General features: G+C 41.7%; 1 protein-coding gene across 2 annotated transcripts in view; it reads right to left on the bottom strand.

Moving 5' to 3' along the window:
• Positions 1-20,600, bottom strand: part of LOC146690864 (electrogenic aspartate/glutamate antiporter SLC25A12, mitochondrial-like) — a 21,788-nt gene extending 1,188 nt beyond the window's left edge. The window contains exons 1-16 of one of the 2 annotated variants that reach the window (XM_085433996.1): positions 20,440-20,600; positions 19,881-19,934; positions 17,140-17,282; positions 16,604-16,719; positions 15,798-15,937; positions 12,721-12,867; positions 12,393-12,531; positions 11,426-11,519; positions 9,318-9,402; positions 8,011-8,092; positions 6,573-6,731; positions 5,543-5,595; positions 5,226-5,306; positions 1,946-2,086; positions 712-850; positions 366-524 (exon numbers count right to left, since the gene is read on the bottom strand). In XM_085433996.1, coding sequence (XP_085290122.1) covers positions 366-524; positions 712-850; positions 1,946-2,086; positions 5,226-5,306; positions 5,543-5,595; positions 6,573-6,731; positions 8,011-8,092; positions 9,318-9,402; positions 11,426-11,519; positions 12,393-12,531; positions 12,721-12,867; positions 15,798-15,937; positions 16,604-16,719; positions 17,140-17,282; positions 19,881-19,934; positions 20,440-20,451 — 1,744 coding nt within the window. In that variant the 5' untranslated portion in view covers positions 20,452-20,600. Of the gene's footprint in view, positions 1-365; positions 525-711; positions 851-1,945; positions 2,087-5,225; positions 5,307-5,542; positions 5,596-6,572; positions 6,732-8,010; positions 8,093-9,317; positions 9,403-11,425; positions 11,520-12,392; positions 12,532-12,720; positions 12,868-15,797; positions 15,938-16,603; positions 16,720-17,139; positions 17,283-19,880; positions 19,935-20,034; positions 20,210-20,439 lie in introns of those variants that run through there. The other variant, XM_085433997.1, reaches the window with a different exon arrangement.

Below are 20,600 nucleotides of genomic sequence, written 5' to 3'. Positions count from 1 at the left end.
CAGCTGTGGATGGATAAACTTTGCTAACCAAGTTTGCTATCATCAGTTATGTCACTGTCCCAACACATATATAGATACGAATAAGATGGTAGACAAAAGGCTAAGGCATCAAAACTTACACTGGGCTATCTCTATCTTCATATACAGTCTATTTGTTCAGTTCAGGTGAAATATGAGGTATATATATGTATGTATATATATATATATATATGTGTATATATATATATATATATATATGTGTATGTATATATATATATATATATATATATATATATATATATGTATATATATATATAATGTATATATATATGTGTATGTATATATATATATGTATATATATATATGTATATGTGTGTGTGTTTTACCTCCTGCGCCCTTCCAAAACGCTCTAAAACCTTCCTCCTTGAGGATCTTCCTAAAGCAGTCGATGACTCCGTTATACGTCGTTTGGCCTGCTCGGGCTGCCACCTGGAGCCTGGTCTTGATGACATCAGCAGGGGTCACCAAAGAAGCTGCTGGTACACCTTGTTTAAATAAAACAACAAAAAAAAAAAACACATCATAAAGCACTCTCGCTATGCTATGCACAAACTGGGAGGAAACCTAAATGCATTTTTTTGTGCAGACAACATGACAGATCCCTTTACAAAACGACTCAACATGCCGCTGTTTCAATGTCCAGATTCTCTGAGCTTTCCAGATGTTCGTTACCTGCGATAGCTCCAGCAGTGAGCAGCTGCAGAGCCCCCAGCCTTCCATCGTCATCTGCCAGCTTCCCCTTGGTGTGGGCATAAACGGGGAAGTAGATGGCGGAGAAGGGAATGTCACGCAGGAAGCAAGCTTTGGCTCCCTAACAGAAAAAAAGGAAGATCTTAAAAATCAAAGCAACGTAACAGGGCTGATGAATGAGCAAAGACAGCAGTGGAGCAGCTTTGTCTTTGGGATTAAATGGTCTGGGATCTGATTTATTTTAACCTACGGGGGGCTTTAGTGTTGATGATGGAGCCAAAGAGCCCCAGGCACTGGACCTCCAGAGAAAAATCCATCACACCACAGACCTCAGTGTGCTGGCTTCTTTTACCAAGAGGAAGTCCGCTTTTTCTCCCCCCTCCTTCCCGTTTCTTTTTTCAAACAAGCCACACACTGTCTGCCGCTCATTAAAATATGGAGTATGAACACATGACTCCAGCTGTAAGTAAAGCCGCAAGGATTTGGAAAGGAGCAGTAGCAAAGCGTAATCCCTCAGTAATTTGCTGTCGGTTGTTGGCTGCGGTTCCGTTTGCATGTTTAACACTGTTTTGGAAAATTGCAAACAGTCAGCAGAGCAATGTTTGATCTTCAAATTTCTGTTTCTCCATCTCCATTATGTCTATGTACACATACAAGATGTTTGTTCAAAAACAGTAGTGTTTCATCTATGTATTGTTACGGGAAATTAAATAAGAGCAGGTTATAATTCACACCAAAATCCCTAAATTTAAGAGGGAAATATTGTGCCTTTTACTCTTGATACAGAGGGTTAGAAATTAAGACAAATATTAGGATAGATATGATTTTGCATCGAGAACCTTTAGGTGTTAAATTACTGTATTGCCACTTTCATTGCTCAAGTTATATTAACTGACAGACCCAATGTAAATTATAATTAAAAAAAATCAAACAAATGTTTAAAATTACAAGCAGAAAATATTAAAGATGTCAGTCTCCACCTTTTTATTTAGAGGGATGTTGGTTGTGAATTTAATGTATCAAACAATTCATCAAATCAAGAAAAATCTGTGGAAAAAATGTTAGATGAGAAACTTACAAGTGACAACACCATGGCAAACAAAAATAAACTCATGTTGTTGGCTGCTTGTGTCTCGGGATCATCGGAGTACCTTTCACTGCCCTTGTATGACAGTTAAAGGAGGTTGATGCTGCAGACGTCATGGCGCTGACCTACCTTGTAGAGGCCAAAGAAGCCCAGGTCCCTCACAACAGTCAGGGCACTGACCCTTGGGCCAGTAGTGATCTCTCCAGCCACCTGCAGACGGATCTTAACAATCTCCAGAGGATTGGTGAAAATCACCTGGGAGCCTCCAGCCTGCAACGGGAAAAAAATAAAATTAAACAAACAGCTGACTTGTGGCTTAAGAATGCTAGGATCAGGGTCTCTAAGTGGATTTTCAGTGGTGTGTGAGGCTGCACAAGTGAGGGGTGAATTCTGGGTGAAATGGTAATGATGTGTAAGCATTTCTTCCCCACAGGGATTCTAAAATCATCTCGGTAAACCTCTTGCACAAAGAATACTTTTTTTTTTCTCCTCCTAAATCTGATGTGATATTGTCAGAGCGTGGCCTTGACAGGAGGAGGAAAAAGCAAGCATTGATAGAAGAACAACCGGGGTCACAATAGAGCAGGAGAAGTCTCGGCTCATGGTTGGGAGGCTCTGACCCTGGCACCAGCCCTCTGCCCCCTCGCCTCCCCCGAGGCACCTCCTGTGGCAGGGTGAGTGGCCCAGCCTGGCCTCGGCCCGCACACTTCCCCAATTCACCCCTATTCCCAGGGGAGAGCGCTGAATCACCCAGACAGCTCAGAGTCCAGGAAAGCGATGCCCTAAAGGCACGGCACCCTCTGACTCAGGCACATTTATCACCCGCCCCACATCTAATCAGGCCTCAGGATGCCTGCTGGTGACATTCAGGGCAGGGGTCTTATCTGTAAACATCCGAGCAAAGGTCTAAAAAAAGCTCAGGCATATTTAGTCATCTTCAGAGTGGACGGGGAATATCCGCTTCTCTGAAGATTGATTCACTCGTCTGCTCCCTTTTATCTCCTTCAGTTCTGTCTGGTGGAAGCAATTATTTAACAAATTATCAGATTAAGCAGACTTCAAACTCTCATGAAGCAACACGAGAATATGGGGAAAGTCATAAAATACATTTCTATCAGGGTCCACAGATGGAATAACTTCTTCGCAGCAAGCATTGTAGTGGACACCATCCTCATCCTGTGCAAAGACCTGCACGGTGACTACGCCTCAGGTTCGTACCGCGTTGTCAAACTCAATCACAATGAGCTAGACCCCGCTTCATCCAGGGCCCTCCAGGGCCTCTTCCTTCAATTGCACCCTGACAGGGGTCACGACCCCGCAGACCTCAGCTCCTCTGAGTCCAACCTGCGGCCTCTGCTCCACAGCGCTCCTGCTTTATTTCAGCACAGCCGGCACAGAGGCATCTTTAATCCGATGATGCAATGACAAATTGCTACACAGAAAAAGGAATCACACCTGACCGCAGTCGCCATTTCAGACGATTCACAATCATAGTTTCTGTTTTGGGAAACTTCCGATGTGCTGACATTAGACGCTGAATTATAGCAACCTCTCTCACTTAATAAGAGTCACCATGGCAACAGTAAACACACTGGCAAATGAAGTCAGATTCAATTTAAAGCAAAAATCTGTAAATGAAATGAAATAAAACCACGATGCCTCCCTGTGTTTACAAATCCAAAACGGACACCTCACAAAGATCCAAACGCAGGTGAAAGACTTGTCTTTCAAAAACTTTAAACAAGCCGGGGCACCTTCTCCTTTAAATGGTGTGGTTACAACCAGAAACATACGCACAAAACATTACAACAAAACAGGAGTGTCATTTTTCTTCTGTGGGACTGTAAAAGTGCATCAAGCACTCTGCTTAGGTGCAAAGACAGGGTGACTATAGTCTACTCTTTTCATTACTCCACATCACCACATTAAAGAGGGAAACACTTCTTTCTGTACTATGTATTTATAATGTTCTGACCTGCAAAAAACTACTTACTCATCATGCAATAATATCTTACTTTTATGATTGTGGCATATGTATGTCTGTTCCTCTTAGACACATTGATCAGTCTGGATGAAACTCACTGTACAACCTGCCTAGGGTACCAGGATTATCAACATGTTTATAGCTTTTGGGAATAATTATATACTAATAATTTGTTTAGATTATGCACAGTAGCTGATCTATGATAAGTGTGCATTGTTTGTAAATACATTTTGCTCAATTTGTAGTGCAGTGGCACTTTGGGGCCACTGGAAAGTGCTGTCATCCATGTTTGTTAATAAGTGTTCATCAAACAGTGATAGTAATAGTGTCTGATTGATTACCTCGTCTTAAACGTATGTGTATATTATCATTTCTTTTGTGTTTCTGATGAATGGATGGACTATATACACTCATGTAGTGAAGATAAAAAGAATAGCAGTAAGTGAAACTTAACATACGTGTCTGTTTAAATACATGATTGAAGTGAACAAGTGCTGCAGGCCTCGTTAGTAACAATAAAGATATATACTTTTTATATATTTGTACTTTTAACTGACCTCTCTGGATGGTGATGCAGGATGTGGACTTGTAGAATGTTTTGATACTCTTATTTTAATTGGCTTTACACAAGTATTTTATTTTGAAAGATATTTGTGTTTTCCTACCTGACAGCTATGGATGGTCATGATTTACAAATATTTAAATGGTCATTAAGCTAAAAACTGAACTAGAATGGCAAAAGCCTGGCACAGCAAGGCAGTACATGAAGAATACTGAAAGCATTATGCGCCTGAAATGCTCATCCTTACTACCGACAGGTAAGATTAATATTGTGGTAGTCCTAGATTTCATTCAGCTGCCTCCACATTCAGTCTCTCTGACATGCCGACCTCAACTTGCAACAAATAAGAGATCTGGTTCCCGTGTTACTATGCAGAGCAGAACCAGCTCCCCCATCTTGGGCTTCCCAGCTGCAGCTGGTGGAGCTGGATCCATCCACTGGAGATATTTTAGAGACTCACTGGAGATGCAGCTAAATGACACTGAGGGCAGACATGATGGAGGGATGTTTAAAAAAAACCCAACGTACTTACATATAACACCTTTAAGTAAAGTTGAATACCTCATCCGCACGGCATATAATGATCGTTTCATGCATGTTAAATACATTTCTCACCCTTCACATATGTTAAAACAAAAATTAAAACACTAAAAGAGCAGTATCAGTTTAGCTTTGGATCTGAAATACTTACACATTTCATTTCTGTACTTACTTATGAACCCAAGACTACAAAACGCACATAATCACTGCACTATTTTTTTTTTACTCATGCATACATCGCTTATCTTTAAGGTGTCCCTTCGCTCGGTTTTGAGTTCATCTACAGAGTGAATTTGAATGATGATCGCCTCAGTAATGCTTACACATCCACCAGCCAGAATCTCTGCAGGAAGAGGGATGGTATCATCCTGGTTGGTGAACTTGTCTCTGACAAAATCGTTCACCTGAAGAAAAGAAGAAAAAATAAAGGAAAGGAGACACAAAGAAGAAGAAGAAGAAGAAGAAGTCAGATGAGACACAATCGCAGTCTTGATGGCAGGGCATTAATGTTAACTTGTGGTTGCAGTCGCATCTTGATTGCAAAGTGTGTCTCTTCTTCTTTGCATGTTTTTTTCCATTCACAATGAATCGTTCAGAACAACTTTTTGAGCACTCTAAGCTATGCAGTGGAATGACTTGCCGTGAGTTTGATAGCTTTCTCCGGGGCAACGCCAATGAGCTGCGGGAGGAGACCTGCAAAATATTATTCATAGATACCATTAGAATACCTGACAGAGAGAGAGAGAAAGAGAGACAGTCTGGCTGGAAATGAATGCACTTTTTTTTTTGTATCTTTGCTGAATGAATACATCCACTGACAGCTAGAACAATATAAGCTGCGGGGTTCTTGTGCGTGTAAAACAAACCCATAAATATTTACAGATGGTGCCTGATACAGCTGATGCACCAGCATACAAAGGTCCCACTGAAATTGAACAAAAGTCCCCAAAAATATGACACGGCTGCTCCATATGGGATCAGCATCGCGGAGACTTGATCCTGCTGTTAGCGGGGAACAGAGAGAGCTGTGTGGTCACGTACAAGATCGAGGGGGGAGGCTGGGTGCTACAGTGGCGATAACTGCCATACTGTTTCACCGTCTGTCCTTCATCAGGCCAGATAAACTTCTGAAGGAGCTGCTGAGTGACTGCTGCTGGTGTGCAGCCAGAAAACAGCCGAGCGTGTCTGTCTCTGAGTCAATCACCCTCTTATCATGTGCAAGAGATGAGGAAGGAGGGCAGGGGGACGCAGATCAGAGCAACAAAGCGCTGCAGCGGTAGAGGCAGCAGTAGATGGCAGTCTTGACTTCCCTCATATGAAAGAAGTGTTGTATATCACAAGCCTTCAGCACCATTATCACCACTCAGGCAGAGGCAGATCAGACACCGCTGCTGCTGTTGCTACATGAATACTGCTGGTCATTCTCCTCGGGCAACTCTCCCAGGAGATAATGAAAACGTGACCCCTGGGTGTTGCTTTATTCACTGCTGAACAGGGAGGGCAAAGGTTTCTGGTATCAATTAGCGAACCATGCTCCCGATATTAGCGCGCTGGCGAATGTTGATGCTTTCCCATCAGATGGTTTGTTTTGCACGACACCCACATGTTGGCTTGCACAGAGATTTCAGGTCTTTTCATTTACTGAAAAAAATAAATCTGTAAATGATTACCTCTGTAAAAGCCGAAGAAGCCCTCGTAACGGAGCACTTTCTTTGCGCAGTCGAAGCTGTTCTTGTACATCAGCTCTCCTACAAAGGAGCCGGTGGAGCGCTGGTTCTGCATGCGCGTCTTCACCAGGTCAATAGGGTACACAGCCGTAGCGCCGGCAGCTACAAACATTAAAAAAAATAAATAAATAAAAAAAAAAAACACACAATGAACTAGTTTTGGGGGGGTTTCTGCTATTTTGGAAAGATTTTTTTTGAGCATCTAAACAATTCAGAAACCAAATTCACATTTTACTTGTGGCAAATGTGACAAAAAGAGCTGCAGTTTGTTTTCTGATTTGTGCAACTGGCAGACAAGAAAACCCAAAATGACAAAGAAACCCCCCCTTTTTTCAGTCTAGACAAGCTAGTAAATGTTTGATCTTTGTGCTTCTAACAATGAATTACTATTACTTTTTAATTTTTTTTTAACTCAATTAATAACCTGTTGATATTGGACAGCCCTTGGGAAGCCCTCTAATGCATACAAGCCATCACTTTATTTATCTAGAGTCCTACACAACTGAGATGTACAGCAATAATTCTGCAGCTACATTTGGGGATGGTTTACCACTTCAAAGAAATCATCATAAAGCTTAGAGTAGGAAGTCCTGCAAAGTGGACGACTGGGTGAAAAATACAAGATGAAATCAAGTTTAATGAGAAGGATTTGTGGAAAAGTAAGGAGAGAAGAGTGTTGAAGCTTTTATGTTCTCTGTTATTTCAAAAGAATGCACCTTCGAGCCTTTATTGTTATTGTAAATAACTGTTAAAAATCGCGGTTTGGCGGGTGTGAACTTTCTCAACTCCTGAAGGGAAGCTTGCCAGAAAAAGTTTGAGCAACACTGCACTAAACTGTTGTTATCAGTTACACTCGCCATGTCTTGTTTGGCATCAAGGCCTGCTGTAATGATGATTCCCAAACGTGCAAACAGAGAAAGCAGCACAGTGCGTGAGAAACAGCTCATTCCTGGTGGTTTCTCTGTATGCCTCATGACTTACAGTATATCTCTCTCTGACCTGGCCTGAATTGGCTTCTGCTGAATGATGACTGAAAACTCTTTGCGTATTTAAGGAGAACAAGTGCACACACACACATACAAAGGCCGTGTTCCTATCTGAGGGGCAGTTATGTCAGAAGTTCCTTGTATCAGTTCCCCCCAGCGTAATTAGAGAGGGAGATTCCAGGGAGTGCGGTTCCGGAAGATTTGTGTCATTCCAAAGCTTCGACTCCAACGACAGCCTGGAGCCACGGTGGCACGGCAGCACAATGCCGGAGCCTCACATCACAGCCCTTCTCCCTGCAGGACAATGGTCGGCCCCGGGGCCTCGGCGCGGCAGCCAGCCGGCTAAGGTTACCGCTCGGGCGGGCCGGGGGCTCCGCCGCAGACATGTCACTCACCTCCAGCGATTGAGCCCAGAGAAAACCTGTAGGCAGACTCCGCAGCCTGGAGCCAGATGGGCCGAGACGTTTCGTGAGCGTGCTGTATAGGAGAAAAAGACACCAGCGGTCAAATGAATCTGGAGAAAGACAGGAGGGGGGATCAGACACTAAACATGAATCGGCTGGCTATTAAACTATAGCGAACCAGATACATTGTGGAAAGAAAAATGCTATAGAGTACTCAACGGCGGAGGAAGGCGATGGAATGCAGACATGTCACATAATGTCTGATTCATCATCAGCCTGTATTAAATGTCACAGACAGACTAGCTCTGGATACAGTAAATGACTGTGTGAACCTGCGGCTGAGTTTTCCACGCATGCGACATGTGGGAGGCTAAAAGCTAAAAATGTCTTCTTTTATTTTTATAACAAAGCATAATTTCTCCCTTATCCACTTGATCTCAGGATTGGTGTTTGATGTTGAAAGCAAATGCCTTTGTTTACACTGGGAACTGATTAGCCTCACAACCCTTTTCCATGTCCAGATAAGAATCTACATGAATATTACACAGTCCGAGCGAGACATCGTCAAATGTGTGTGCAAGTCGATGTATTTAGCAACTTCTCCTGCCACCAGATGAGCAGGGAGTGGAGAAGATCTTTTTTTTTTTCCCTCTTCCCAGATGCTTCCACCCAGAGTTGCATGCTAACAAGATCGAGGTCTTGATCAAAGGGTTTAAACAATTAGCCTACTTCCACAGAAGGGCAAGGCTGAGAATTGCAGCATCCCCCCCAAAGGAATCAAATTCCAGACCTCTGAGCACGAGTCCCAGGAGTGGCCTGAAAGCTCTGACCACAGCCTGATATAGAGCCGTGTTATCCGGTGGAGGCAGGAACTATTTTGTTCTGCCACATCCACCTTGACTCCCACTCCCCTCCTGCCATTAGCAGACTTTGCTAAAGGCTCCTAAAACTTCTCAAGCCCCACACTGATAAAAGCCTCTTATTAGCGTCTCAGATGTGTGATTGCAGCTGATGTGTATGTACAGCCATACTGAATAAAATAGGCAGTGCCTTTCATGGAGAGGCGCAATGCAACAATCCATTCTTCCTCTTTGACTATAATTGGAGTACTTTTATCTGGGAGTTAAAGAAATGCACTTCACAAGGGAAGAAAAACATGGGCACTCTGCTAATTCAGCGACTGAACAGTCTTCCTTTTTCTCGCTTCTTTCTGAGAAGGAAGCAGGGCGAAGAAGTGGGAAAGGCTTTGATGAAAGGCAGGAGGATGTGAGGTGTATTAGAGGAGTCACTCAGGCTACCTGTCTGTGGCTCTCTGCTAGGTGGTATGGCATGTCTCCTTCCTCCAGCGGGGCAACTCTCTCGATATCTGCGTGGTTCAGCCGCCTTGAGGGGGAGAGAGAAAGGGATTTAGTCCAGGAAAAAGCAGAAAGCCGTGCATCTACTCTGAGCGGCAGCCAGTGATGTAAGATTTTCCACAGACCTTTTACTGCCATATAACTTAAAGTTCCTGCTACTCAAGCTTATACACACAACAGACAAACAAAGCTGGAAGGGGCCCAATGAGTAAATGAAAGTGTTTTGTTACTAAATGCTGGAGATCCAAGTATCCCCCGCTGGTCTGATGCATCATAAAGACTGCATTCATGTTTTATGTGTGTCTTGTTAATCAGCCACTGGAGCAACCATTGTTAAACAGAATGAGCAATAACTTTATCTTTACGACCAATAAACAGATGTTTATAACATATTCATTCCATTCGTGTCGGCTTAGAATAAAAACACGAGCTTGTGTAAATGTAAATTTGAGGGAATAGCAGGAGAAGCTACCTGGGCGACTGCATTAATGACAGTGGAAAAGAACATTTCTGCACTTCTTTGGACTCCACCTCGAGTTTGGTTCGTTCCATTTCATGTATTCCTCACATATATGCAGGTCGGACTTTGGCAATTTAGGAAAGCATTAGTCTGCTAGAAATCCAAACTACATTTAAAAAAATTACACAGTCAAAAACCACCCAAGTTAATCCAGGAGCTGGAATAATTATTTCCCCATTTATACACATAAACACTACAGAAAAAAAATAAAATATTAAGGAAGTTTGTCCAAGTTTCTTTTTGTACCCTTTTAATGAGAACATATTCATAATTTAGTTACAAATTTAAATGCCGCACTATGTACAAGAGCACTTTTTCAGCTTGTCCAACATGAACAGGTACAAATAAAAGAAACATTGTATATTACAGTACAAATATTCACTATTAGACATCTGTTTATTAGCATGTGTACTACTTTTTCAGTAAATCTTCATGAATAATTATAAAACACTTATTAATGCTTCATATACATGAAAACATTCTTCAATTTGTAGGTCATTAACTAAAGGTTTTCCATCAATATCCTCCTAGTGTTTTTCTTTATAATGTATGTTTTACTCAGGAGTCGGGACGGTCATTCTTCTTTAATAACACTTATTAAATACAGTCAAATGCAGTGGTTGCTGTTATAATAACGTCCCCCCACAGACCCGAGAACCGGGTCATTGCACTGTAATGTGTTCAGTATGGAACTGGACCAGGTTACCATTTACTCTTTCCCATTAGATTCACTTCACCATTTATCAGTTATGGTTAGTAAACTGTCTCAACTGCTTATCTATAAATATAAGCTTTTAATTTCAACCACTCCTTCCATTATGTTTAGCTAACTAGTTTTTTCTTAATATGCTCATGTTTGCTCAATAAATTCAACCTAATTACACCTTTAGTCAAGAATTTCCTAGTTTTTAAATCTAAATTTTCGATAGGTCTTTCCTTTGATTATCTATTATGCAGTGAGCGGACAACACTTTTAGTGGGGTGTACAACTTTTTTCCCTACGTACTTGTTTATTTACCGATTTTTATCATTTACGCAATCCTGTTTTTATTTAAAAATAACTTTTCTGCACAAACCTATGGAAGCTTCCATACAAACCTGTCCAGGTCAATCAGTTCTTTAATTAACTGTATTTTCTTGCTTTTTTTGTAGTTGTTTTTTTTTAAATGAGTTGAGCCTTTAGTTACTGTGAAAGTACTACTAGCGCTATTATTTGAGCATCACTGGTGTAACGTAATACAACTAAACTAGGGTTCATATTTTTTTTTAATAAATCTATATTAAGTGAACTTATAAAGCAGTTGAGTTATTGAGAGGTAATCTCTTAATGGCCTGCTAATTGCAAAATGTTTGAAATACAGATTTCACATAAGCATGGAAATAAGCTAATGGTAAATACAAGCACCTTATTATAAACTGTTGTCCAGTAAAGTCTTGTTACTCTTTAGTGTAAACGTGTTGTAGCCTGAAATATGTTCACTGACCAATAAACCAACTCCACAGGTGACAACAGAATAACTGGAGATCTTACCCAGAGTGAGAGTGGAGACCAACGAGCTGATACAGGATGTCAATTTCCATCGGAGTGATTTGACCAAACTTATTTGCAGCATGAACAAACTCCTCTACAATTTAACAAAGACAGGAGACGATGCAGTCACACAAACTGGATTTCAAACATCAGACATGAGGCCGAGAGGATAAAAACATTAGTTATTTTCTACTGGAGGTTTGTGTTATATAGTATTTGCAAATAATGGTCCTTGTATTTTTTTCTTTATGTGGCTCTTTGTTGCAGAAAATTTTTTAAAACCATTAAAACCAGTCCTGTGTGTGCTTTACTTCTTCCTCGACTACCACTAACTGAACCACTCTCAGCAGCACCCTGCACGGCTCTGCTATATGGGATTTATATTCACTTCTTTACTGCTGCCTGCTGAGAAACTCCATTGCCATCAGGTGGTCGTTCTAAAAGGAAACCTAATGGTAGTTGTTGAGAGAGGGGAAAGAGTTTGTTATTCACTTCCTCCACACCTTTAGTTACAAGTATGCTCGAGGTGTACAATGATATACTTTTCGGTGAAGGACAGCAGACATGCAAGTGCTCGCTTTAAACTTAATGATATTTGACATGCTCGGCAACAAATAACAATAATTATTTGCAAATACTGTTTGCTCAAAGTCTTTTCTACAAGGCGAAATACCAATGAAGAGGAAGCAGAAGTCTAAAGTTTGCATCTGAATGGGAAACACAACTGGGAACAAATGTGACTGACAGAACGACTATCAGTTACTCAGGTATACATGTGTGGGGAGGGGAGGGGATGATCTGATTACCAGATTGAAAATGTTCATTTACCTTAGTAATTTAGTGCTACAGTAAATGTTTCCTGAGTGTTCACTCACACCACTCTGTCAAGAAAGTTAAAATATGATCGAACATCTCACATCACATTTACGATGCAGACGTGATTATTTCGGGAGACGCTCGGCAGTACCTTTGGTGACGAGAGTGTCTTTGTGCGTGCCCGCCACCGTGCTGTAAATCTTGCGGATCAGCTCCATGTTGTTGAGGAGAGCATTGAAGGCATTGAAGTAGGAGAAGCTCACCATGTGGGAGGTGCTCCCTCCCGCAGCCTACAGCAAGACCAAAAGCCTGTCAGACCTACTGGATAGGAGGGACTACGGATGGATCTTATTATGTTCCTTCAAATCTTCCTTAACCAGCTAAATGACAGCAGCTCAGTAAGACATAAATCACTAACACAGATGCTAACTGTGAATTCTTGTGTCACTGTTTAAAAAAGGAAAATGTAATAACTCAACTGAAACCAGATTCTCCTCGACAAACGGAGTCAGCATGTGGTGCCTGATGGTGGCCATGATGTCACTGAAGTCCAAGGCAGTGATGGTGCCGCTTTTGCTCTTGTCTTTTTGTGCAAATGCCTGGCGGGCGTGCTCAAGCTGCAGCTCCTGTAGCACACACAGACACACAAGGTTAAGATGCTAAAAAGGAAAAAAAAAAAGAAGCAGAGTGCGTTCCCAGAACCTTGGAAGAAGAAAGTACAATAATATCAGTGTTAAACAGATGTGAAAGTCATGAGATGTGACCGTGTTAGACAGATTTTCTTTTTTGTTAATAGCAGTCGTTTCTCCAGAGACTAATGAAAACCACGTCCCGGGTAGTCTGATCCCGCATTCGAGCTGAGCGGCTGCCGAGGCGGCTGGCAGGTGTGTCCGCAACAAGATGATTCAATATGACAACCGTGCAATCAGAAGGGGATGCAGGGGAGGCTGACCCCGGGTCAGTGTCTGCTGTCAAAGCTCATCGCGTATAACCAGAGGACTGTGGAGGAACTCCAACACCGAGGTGCTTCTTCATCCTCATATTCTTGCTCTGATAACCTAATCAGTGGATTTATTCTCACAATGTTTGCTGATTAGAATGCTCAAAACTGGTCATGATACTCATTACACAGACATGTACTTTTTTTAGACTTACAAACACTCTGTGAACTCACTGAAGTTTCACATTCCTGTGAAAGAGCCCTAACTTTCAATAACAATCGGATCTACTTGCATCAATTTCAAGTAACGCTTAGAAGACATGTAATGTGCTCGGACATGACAGAAAACAAGACAATAAAAATGATACATATAGATGAAATTCCGCACGCAGAGGAGTGTTTGGTGTAGTGGTGGGAAGCTCCAGTCAAGTATGATAAACCACAAAGCGCTCTGAGAGATCCCACACTGAAGTGGAGACAGAGTGCAGCCTGCATAACTCTTGGACCACCCAGCTTCTGCCTCAGACCACAGCCCTCGACTCTGAACCAGGTCGCTGCACTAGCCCCGCTCCCGCTTTTTCTTTTTGACAACACACACACACACACACACACCGGGCAATAATCAATCAAGAAAAATAGCAATTTTTGGGCATTGTTTGACAGTTTAACAGTGAAGCGAAGTTAGGAAGGAGAGAGAAAGCAAGGGAGGACACATAGCAAAGGGCTGCAGACTGGATTGAAACCTGGGCCACTGCATGTCAGCTGCAACTGAATGGGCGCCTGCTCAACAAGTGGGCTAAACTGATGCCCAACTTTAACTGTCTTAATGGCACAACAGGCTCCCTCAAACCCCCAGAACTACTGATTACACTCCCCTCCCTTTTAGTTATGCCAACTATATGCATGGCATATAGTCCAATTTGACCCCAAGTGGGATGAAATCCCCACAGGAGAAACGACTTCATGTTTTCTGATGCTATTGAAGCACTTTTGGCTGCTTTTCTGTACAAACTGTTTACTTTAAATACAGAAGATACTAAATTAACCTCCTAAGACCCGAACTCTTCCACGGCATGCATTTTTAATTTCTCTTTGATATTTGGTCACATTGGGGCCCAATTACCAGATTTTTTTTTTTAACCTTATTTTTGTTTTTAAGAAAAATAAGAGCCACATATGAGGATATTCGTTTAAAGTTTTGATAGAACAGTAGCAGTATAATGTCCTCGTAAGTGGATATCAGGCCCATGTAGAGCAAAATTGAGTATTTCGGTCTAAATAACCCAAAATGTGATGTCCACATATGTGGACGACGGGTCCTAGGAGGTTAATCAGATTTAGATGAGAAAGTTGGATTATGTTCATTAAGTATTATCTTTAAAGACTTTTGCACTTATTTATAGGGGACATGTTCTTAAATTTAAAAAAAAAGTCATGAAAAGAGCGTGAGATGTATATTTTACACTTTTTGGAATAGTGATGTTGTTGTGTGTTTTTTAAAAACCTTTTGATAGATACTACTTTTTAGACTAAGCAAAAGAAAAGTGGCTCCTCTGAACACAGATGTACACATGTAGATAGTGCAGGGGTCACTTCTGTTTCACTGGAAGATGCATCAACGCGGCCGCCATGTTTGACAGGGAATGCAGTTTTCCATAATATATATTGTATATATGTCTACAGAGGTCACAGGTCATCATTAGTTTTCAACTTTGTTTCAGTCCACCATTCCATATTTATAATATTATTGTTATAATATTAATAATATTATTTGTTTCCATAACAAAATACTGGCAATACTGGTTTCCATCCATTCATCCAAAGTTGACTAAGCATCAATTGCTTAGTCAACTTTGAGTCACATGGGGGCTGAAGCCTATCCTAGACGATATCTCATGTGATCCTGGGAGAAATCGCGCGCTTGCACTTTCACATCTACAGCCAATAAACAATTTGCCTAACGTGCATGTTTTTGGACTGGAAGTCAAAGCCAGATTACCCAGAGAGAACCCACACAGTCACAGGGAGAACGTGCAAAGCCAGGCAGCAGGTTCAAACCCCAAACCTTCTTGGTGTAAGATGAGAAACTACCACCCACTGCTCCACCATACTGCTTAACTTTTGGCAGGAATTTAACCAATCTGCTTGTCGGTAATATTCTGCCAAAAAAAGTTTGTGAAAATTAAAAATTGATCTAACAAATCTCGTCATTACAAAGACAGAACTGTGAACGTCAGACATGTAATGAAAGCTGCAGAAGAACACCAACAGAGTTAGAGCCAATTTAAATGACAGAAGGTAGTATTAAGTCAGCCTAAAAAGAAGGACCAGTCTACCAACTGAGATATGAAATGAACCACCCCACCGCCCCACCCCTCCGAGCAAGATGGCAGTAGAGGAGATACAAATTTCACAAGCCTAGATGCAGCTTCTGTTATCTGGCTTCTGTAGACGTAACATACACAGCACAGATTAAACAAATGAACTTATTTCCAAAATGTAAAATCATTCCTTTAATTTTAAAAATGGACCGATGCTCATCTGTGAAATTTAGCTCATTCCTTTAACACGCTGCACATCAGTTTTGACATAAAGCGCCAAGATAAAAATACATACCTGCAGAAATTGGGTGAACTCTGTGTAGCTGAGGTTCTTGTTCCTTTCATGGCCAAAGTGTAGCCTGATGAACTCACAGTCCCAGTTAAAGGGAATGTGGTGATGGACTGTAGTCTGGCTGAAGATGTCACGTACATTCTCTGGAAGAGAGAGGCCCGAGTGAGCAGTAACAAAAGACAGAAGGAAAAACCTGCAAGATGAAGCTGTAATGTCCATCTCGCGTGCTCATTCCCTTTGCAGAGAACCCAGTTAAAGGAGATGAAAGAGTCAGTTTGGATGGCGAATCTGAAGAGGCTGTTACATTTTGAGGGTCGTGAGTCCTTCCAGGAAATTTTCTGTATAAGCTCTACTCTCAATTCCAGAGCACGACAGCAGCTTCTTTGTAAGACTCTCTCGGTTTATGACAGACTAGATTCATGTCGAATGGAGCTGGGTATAATGTGATGTTTCACACAGCTCATTGCAGCACTGCCCAGAGACGAGACCTTAAAAAGGTCTCACTGCTAGCATATTTAATACTCTAAAGAAGAAGCCCCCAAAAGCTCCGATACTCCCATATTTATTGACTATACATGCTTACACACAAAAAAAGAACTTCTACAGTGTTTAATCATCCCCACCCCAGTAGTTTCTTAGTGTTTTTCATCATTATGTCATCAATGTTTTCTTTCAACAAGAAGCACTTTAAATTCCTTTTAATTATCTACATCAGGTCTACATCTTAAGTCAGACGTAGGTATAATAACATTATCCAGTTTAAATTATCCTCTGTGCTGAAACACTGACATTAACTACCATGCACATACCAAATGAGATGTTCCCTGTACCAGTCTTGTCAAACAGCTGAAAGGCAACTATGAACAGGGCATCGGGGGCACATAGAACTGCCTCAAAGGCCAGAAACTCCTGGAAAGAGATCAGTCTGTTTGGAGAAGAAAGAAAAAAATGAATGATGAAACATATATGGATCTTCAATATCAGTGTCCAGGACACGGACTGACGTTGAGGACAAGGCACAAAAAGCATTAAAGGTATACGTTTTATAGCCAAGCTTCAGTTTTCATTCTTAGCAACAACACAAACTAGCCAATGAAATAATGTTACTAACACTGGTTATACATTGATATATATACACGCATATCTATCTATCTATCTATCTATCTATCTATCTATCTATCTATCCATCCTTTATTTATCAGTGAAGAAAAGAAAACGTTTGACAGGTTGTTGATGTACTAAAATAAATATCTGTTTATAGCAAAAAACAAAAACAAAAGATAAAAGATCTAAGCATAACAAACTCTTCATGGCAACCTTCATCGCACGACTTGTTCTTACTCACCCATCCTTGGTGGTGTCAGCCACTCCGGCTATCAGCTCCACAGTTTTGGGATTGTGTTGAGGCTGTGTATGCAGACCCAGGTAATGCTGCACAAAGTCCTTGGGGGTCATGTAATGCTCTCCATCCTGCACCACGTTGGCATACTGCAAAGAAGAAACAGACAAGCTATAAACAAGACTCAGTGTGGATCCATATGTGCATTTAATCGGAGAACCAGTAAGGCTGAAATTTTACTGTGTGCATAAAAAGAGGAAGATGTGGACATATCCCTTGTCTCTGTAACAATACGATGCATCCCGCTTCCTTTAACAGCATAAAGGAATCTAAGTTTATCGGCCCTATAGAGCATTTTAAGCATATATATAAAGCTTTGCCATAATGACAGGCAGCATTGAAAAAGCATCTCTGAGCTTTGTCATCTCTTGACTTCATTCTAACCATGAATCTCATTCTCGTACAAAAGACATGTTGCTACACACATAACAGACAATGATGCATGCCGTGCCACTGAAATTGCAAAGAAAAAAAAAGAAAAAGAAAAAAAGAAGTGTTATTGTGTGAGAGGAACACTGTATTACAATGATTTACCCCTTACTCATTCAGAGCAACGCTGCTGACAGCCCCTCTCTTTTTCAGGAACACCCTGTTCCCACTCACACACTTGCACACATTCAAACCTGGAAGCTGCAATACAATCTGCTGGCCGCTGAGCAGCTCCAGTGGCCTCCGTGTGAGAGGTTCAAGGCCTTTCTCAGGGGCTCCTCAGGGATGGGAAAATGTTTGTTTCACTCATCTCACCAGTGAGGGACTTGAACAGGCCCGCTTATCCAAAGTCTTAAGTTAGCAGGATACATTTTTCTATGATGTTCTATGTTGTTTTATCCTGTACAGTGGTGTGAAACGTGCTGTGCCACAGTATACTATGTAGAGATTTATTTGAGCGTGAACATCTATGGATGCCTTGTGTTTTGGGGGTATATGGTGTTACAGGGCTAAACACAAGTCTAATGAGGACGGTTGCTTTGGTATTCCGGTCTCGAGGTAATACTACTGGGGAGCCGATGTGAGAGGCCTTGCTTGTTGGAAGTAATAAAGATATGTCCCACTGTGGGTACTCCGTGAGACCTCAGCTGTTAAAAAGATACCCCTTTCCTATCTGTTGTTCTTCAGTTTTGCAGTCAGAGACAAATTAGCTCAACAAAACGTTGTTTAAAGTCCCCACAAATACCAACTCAGACAAAAGTAGCCTACAAGGCTTCTAGTATCTCCTTACATGCCCCAGTATGGCATAACCATCCTTTTAAACCTAGTCAGCTGAATGGGGCATGTTCAGCCTGGAGAGCAAAAGATACTGCAACTCTGACAGTTTGCATCCTTCCAAATTTACATTATTTTTTCATTACCTTCAAATTAGACACACTTAATGTCTAAGTTTGGGCAGCAGTTTGTTAACAGAGTTTTGGGAAGAAGCAATATCCCTTATTCATAGGTGTTCCAACACCACATGGTAGTTTGATTTAGTACAAGGTGATGCATAGCCTGTATTACTCCAAAACCAAAGTGAACCTCATCTTTCCATCAGTATCCTCTCCATGCAACAGTGCCTCTCACCAACTTTCTCCAGAGAAACGACAACTCGGACGCTCCATAGAAATTCCAGAGCTTCCACCTGACATGCAGATTGAAACTCTAGGAATGATGACTGGCAAGAACCTATAGCGGCAAAGATTGAAAAACTGTCCAACATTTTAAAAATAAAAAAAATTAAGTGGTGTAAATCCTTGCTGTTTCATGATATGCAATTCTAACCTCCAAATCTACTTGCAGTTAATAAAATGCATATAACAGAGCCTTGTGTTGCAAATGTGTTTTACTCCACTCTGCTGACGCAAAGCATGCAATACAGTGCCGTGCTGAACGGGAGATCTGGGTCACGCTCTAAGACATAAGGTCATTTTTAGAGCCCGGGTTGGTTTTCAAGTTGGAGCAGAGATAGCTCTGGGAACACAAGCACCACATGAACTGGCAACAGAAAGGCCAAACTCATGGGCCCGAGCCAAGCTCAGACAGAGAGAGTTCGACATGAACCCAGCTGAGAGTGTGGGAGGAGACCCCCACGCCAAGTGTTTTCAGGACAATTCAACGCAGTCTGCTGAATTAATCTTTTTAAGTGAAAATATTAATTCCGAGCAATTTATTGCCACATTTCTCCATCACATGATTGTGTATCTATTCACCCGCGCAGTAGGCCTCAAGTAGTTCTTAATCAAATTATACAGGCAGTCAGAATGAGCTTCCACTAATTAACTCTTCCACCTGAATATGCAACACAAATTACACAGCCCTGTTCTAGCAGAGTGAAGAGATGTTCAGGGACCATAAGGTGACTTAAGAAGTTGACACTCCAAACAAGACCTGGTGGGGGTAAACAAACTAACACGCTAATGCTGGGAATTGGTTGTCTCGGAAGAACGAAGAGGAATTCTTTAAGTTTTAAAGATAAAAAAATAAAATAAAAAGCACACACACTCTGCACATGCAGAAAGTTAAAGCCAAGGACGAATCTCTGTAGTAGCTGATCCATAATTAGTCAGAGTATTTATGTGACCTTTACAGAGCTACGTGTCCCTGTGGACGCCACACAAACTACTCACTCACTGCACCAGTAGGTTTTTAATGTATTTGTTTGATTTCATATGAGTTAGTATTAGAAACAGTTTTAATCCTGGAGCAAGCCTTACCTTCAGAAAAACAGTCTTCAAGTCTTGGGGGTCTGCCCTTTTGGTTGCTTGCACCTGTAACACACAAGTTGGAATTTGTTATGAAAAGCAGTTGAAAAACTGACCATACCACGTTAATGCCTGTAGTTTTTGGAGCTCCAGCAGGCAACTCTACCATCAATAAAGCTGAAGTTCAGTCTGTCACAGTTTAGCTTTGATTTTCCCCCCTTTTTACGCATCGATCGCAGGCTACTAACAGCAACAGCCTGGCACTGCATATGGAAGTAGCCGTGCTGCGATCCTTTCAGACAGCAAAATCCCATCAAATCTCCCAGAATCAGAAAAAAGCAGCAGAGAAAAAGAAATTACAGCTGTCTCTGCGAGGCCGGGAGAGATGCGCCTGTGTAAAGATGTAGAGCTTAAATAAAAGGGGGGGAGGACACCGCTGCGTTTCAGACTGAGGATTTGAACCCAAGCGTCCGCGCAGACGAGCCGTCCTCGGCATCCGACAGCGCAAAGCTCGCGGCCGTTTTATTGCCTTTAAAAATTATTATCTGATAAGAAATATTGACGGAGTCACCTTGACCGCCATGCTGGATGTGACGTCAGCCGCAGTGGACTAGCGCAGGCGCTGGGCATCGGGATGACAGCGGAGGTCCGAGACAGCGCACTATTTTTAGCCAGATTGTTGTCCTTGCTGTGAACAAGGCGCAGCTGAGATGGACGCTCCTGACAGAGACA

The sequence above is a fragment of the Copadichromis virginalis genome, linkage group LG16, assembly GCF_057382275.1.
Source record: "Copadichromis virginalis isolate Kocher_CV1m ecotype Utaka linkage group LG16, C_Virginalis_male_GT1.1, whole genome shotgun sequence".
In the NCBI taxonomy this organism is placed as follows: Eukaryota; Metazoa; Chordata; class Actinopteri; order Cichliformes; family Cichlidae; genus Copadichromis; species Copadichromis virginalis.
Note: the sequence above shows the minus strand (reverse complement) of the source record. Positions and strands in the feature narration are given on the sequence as shown.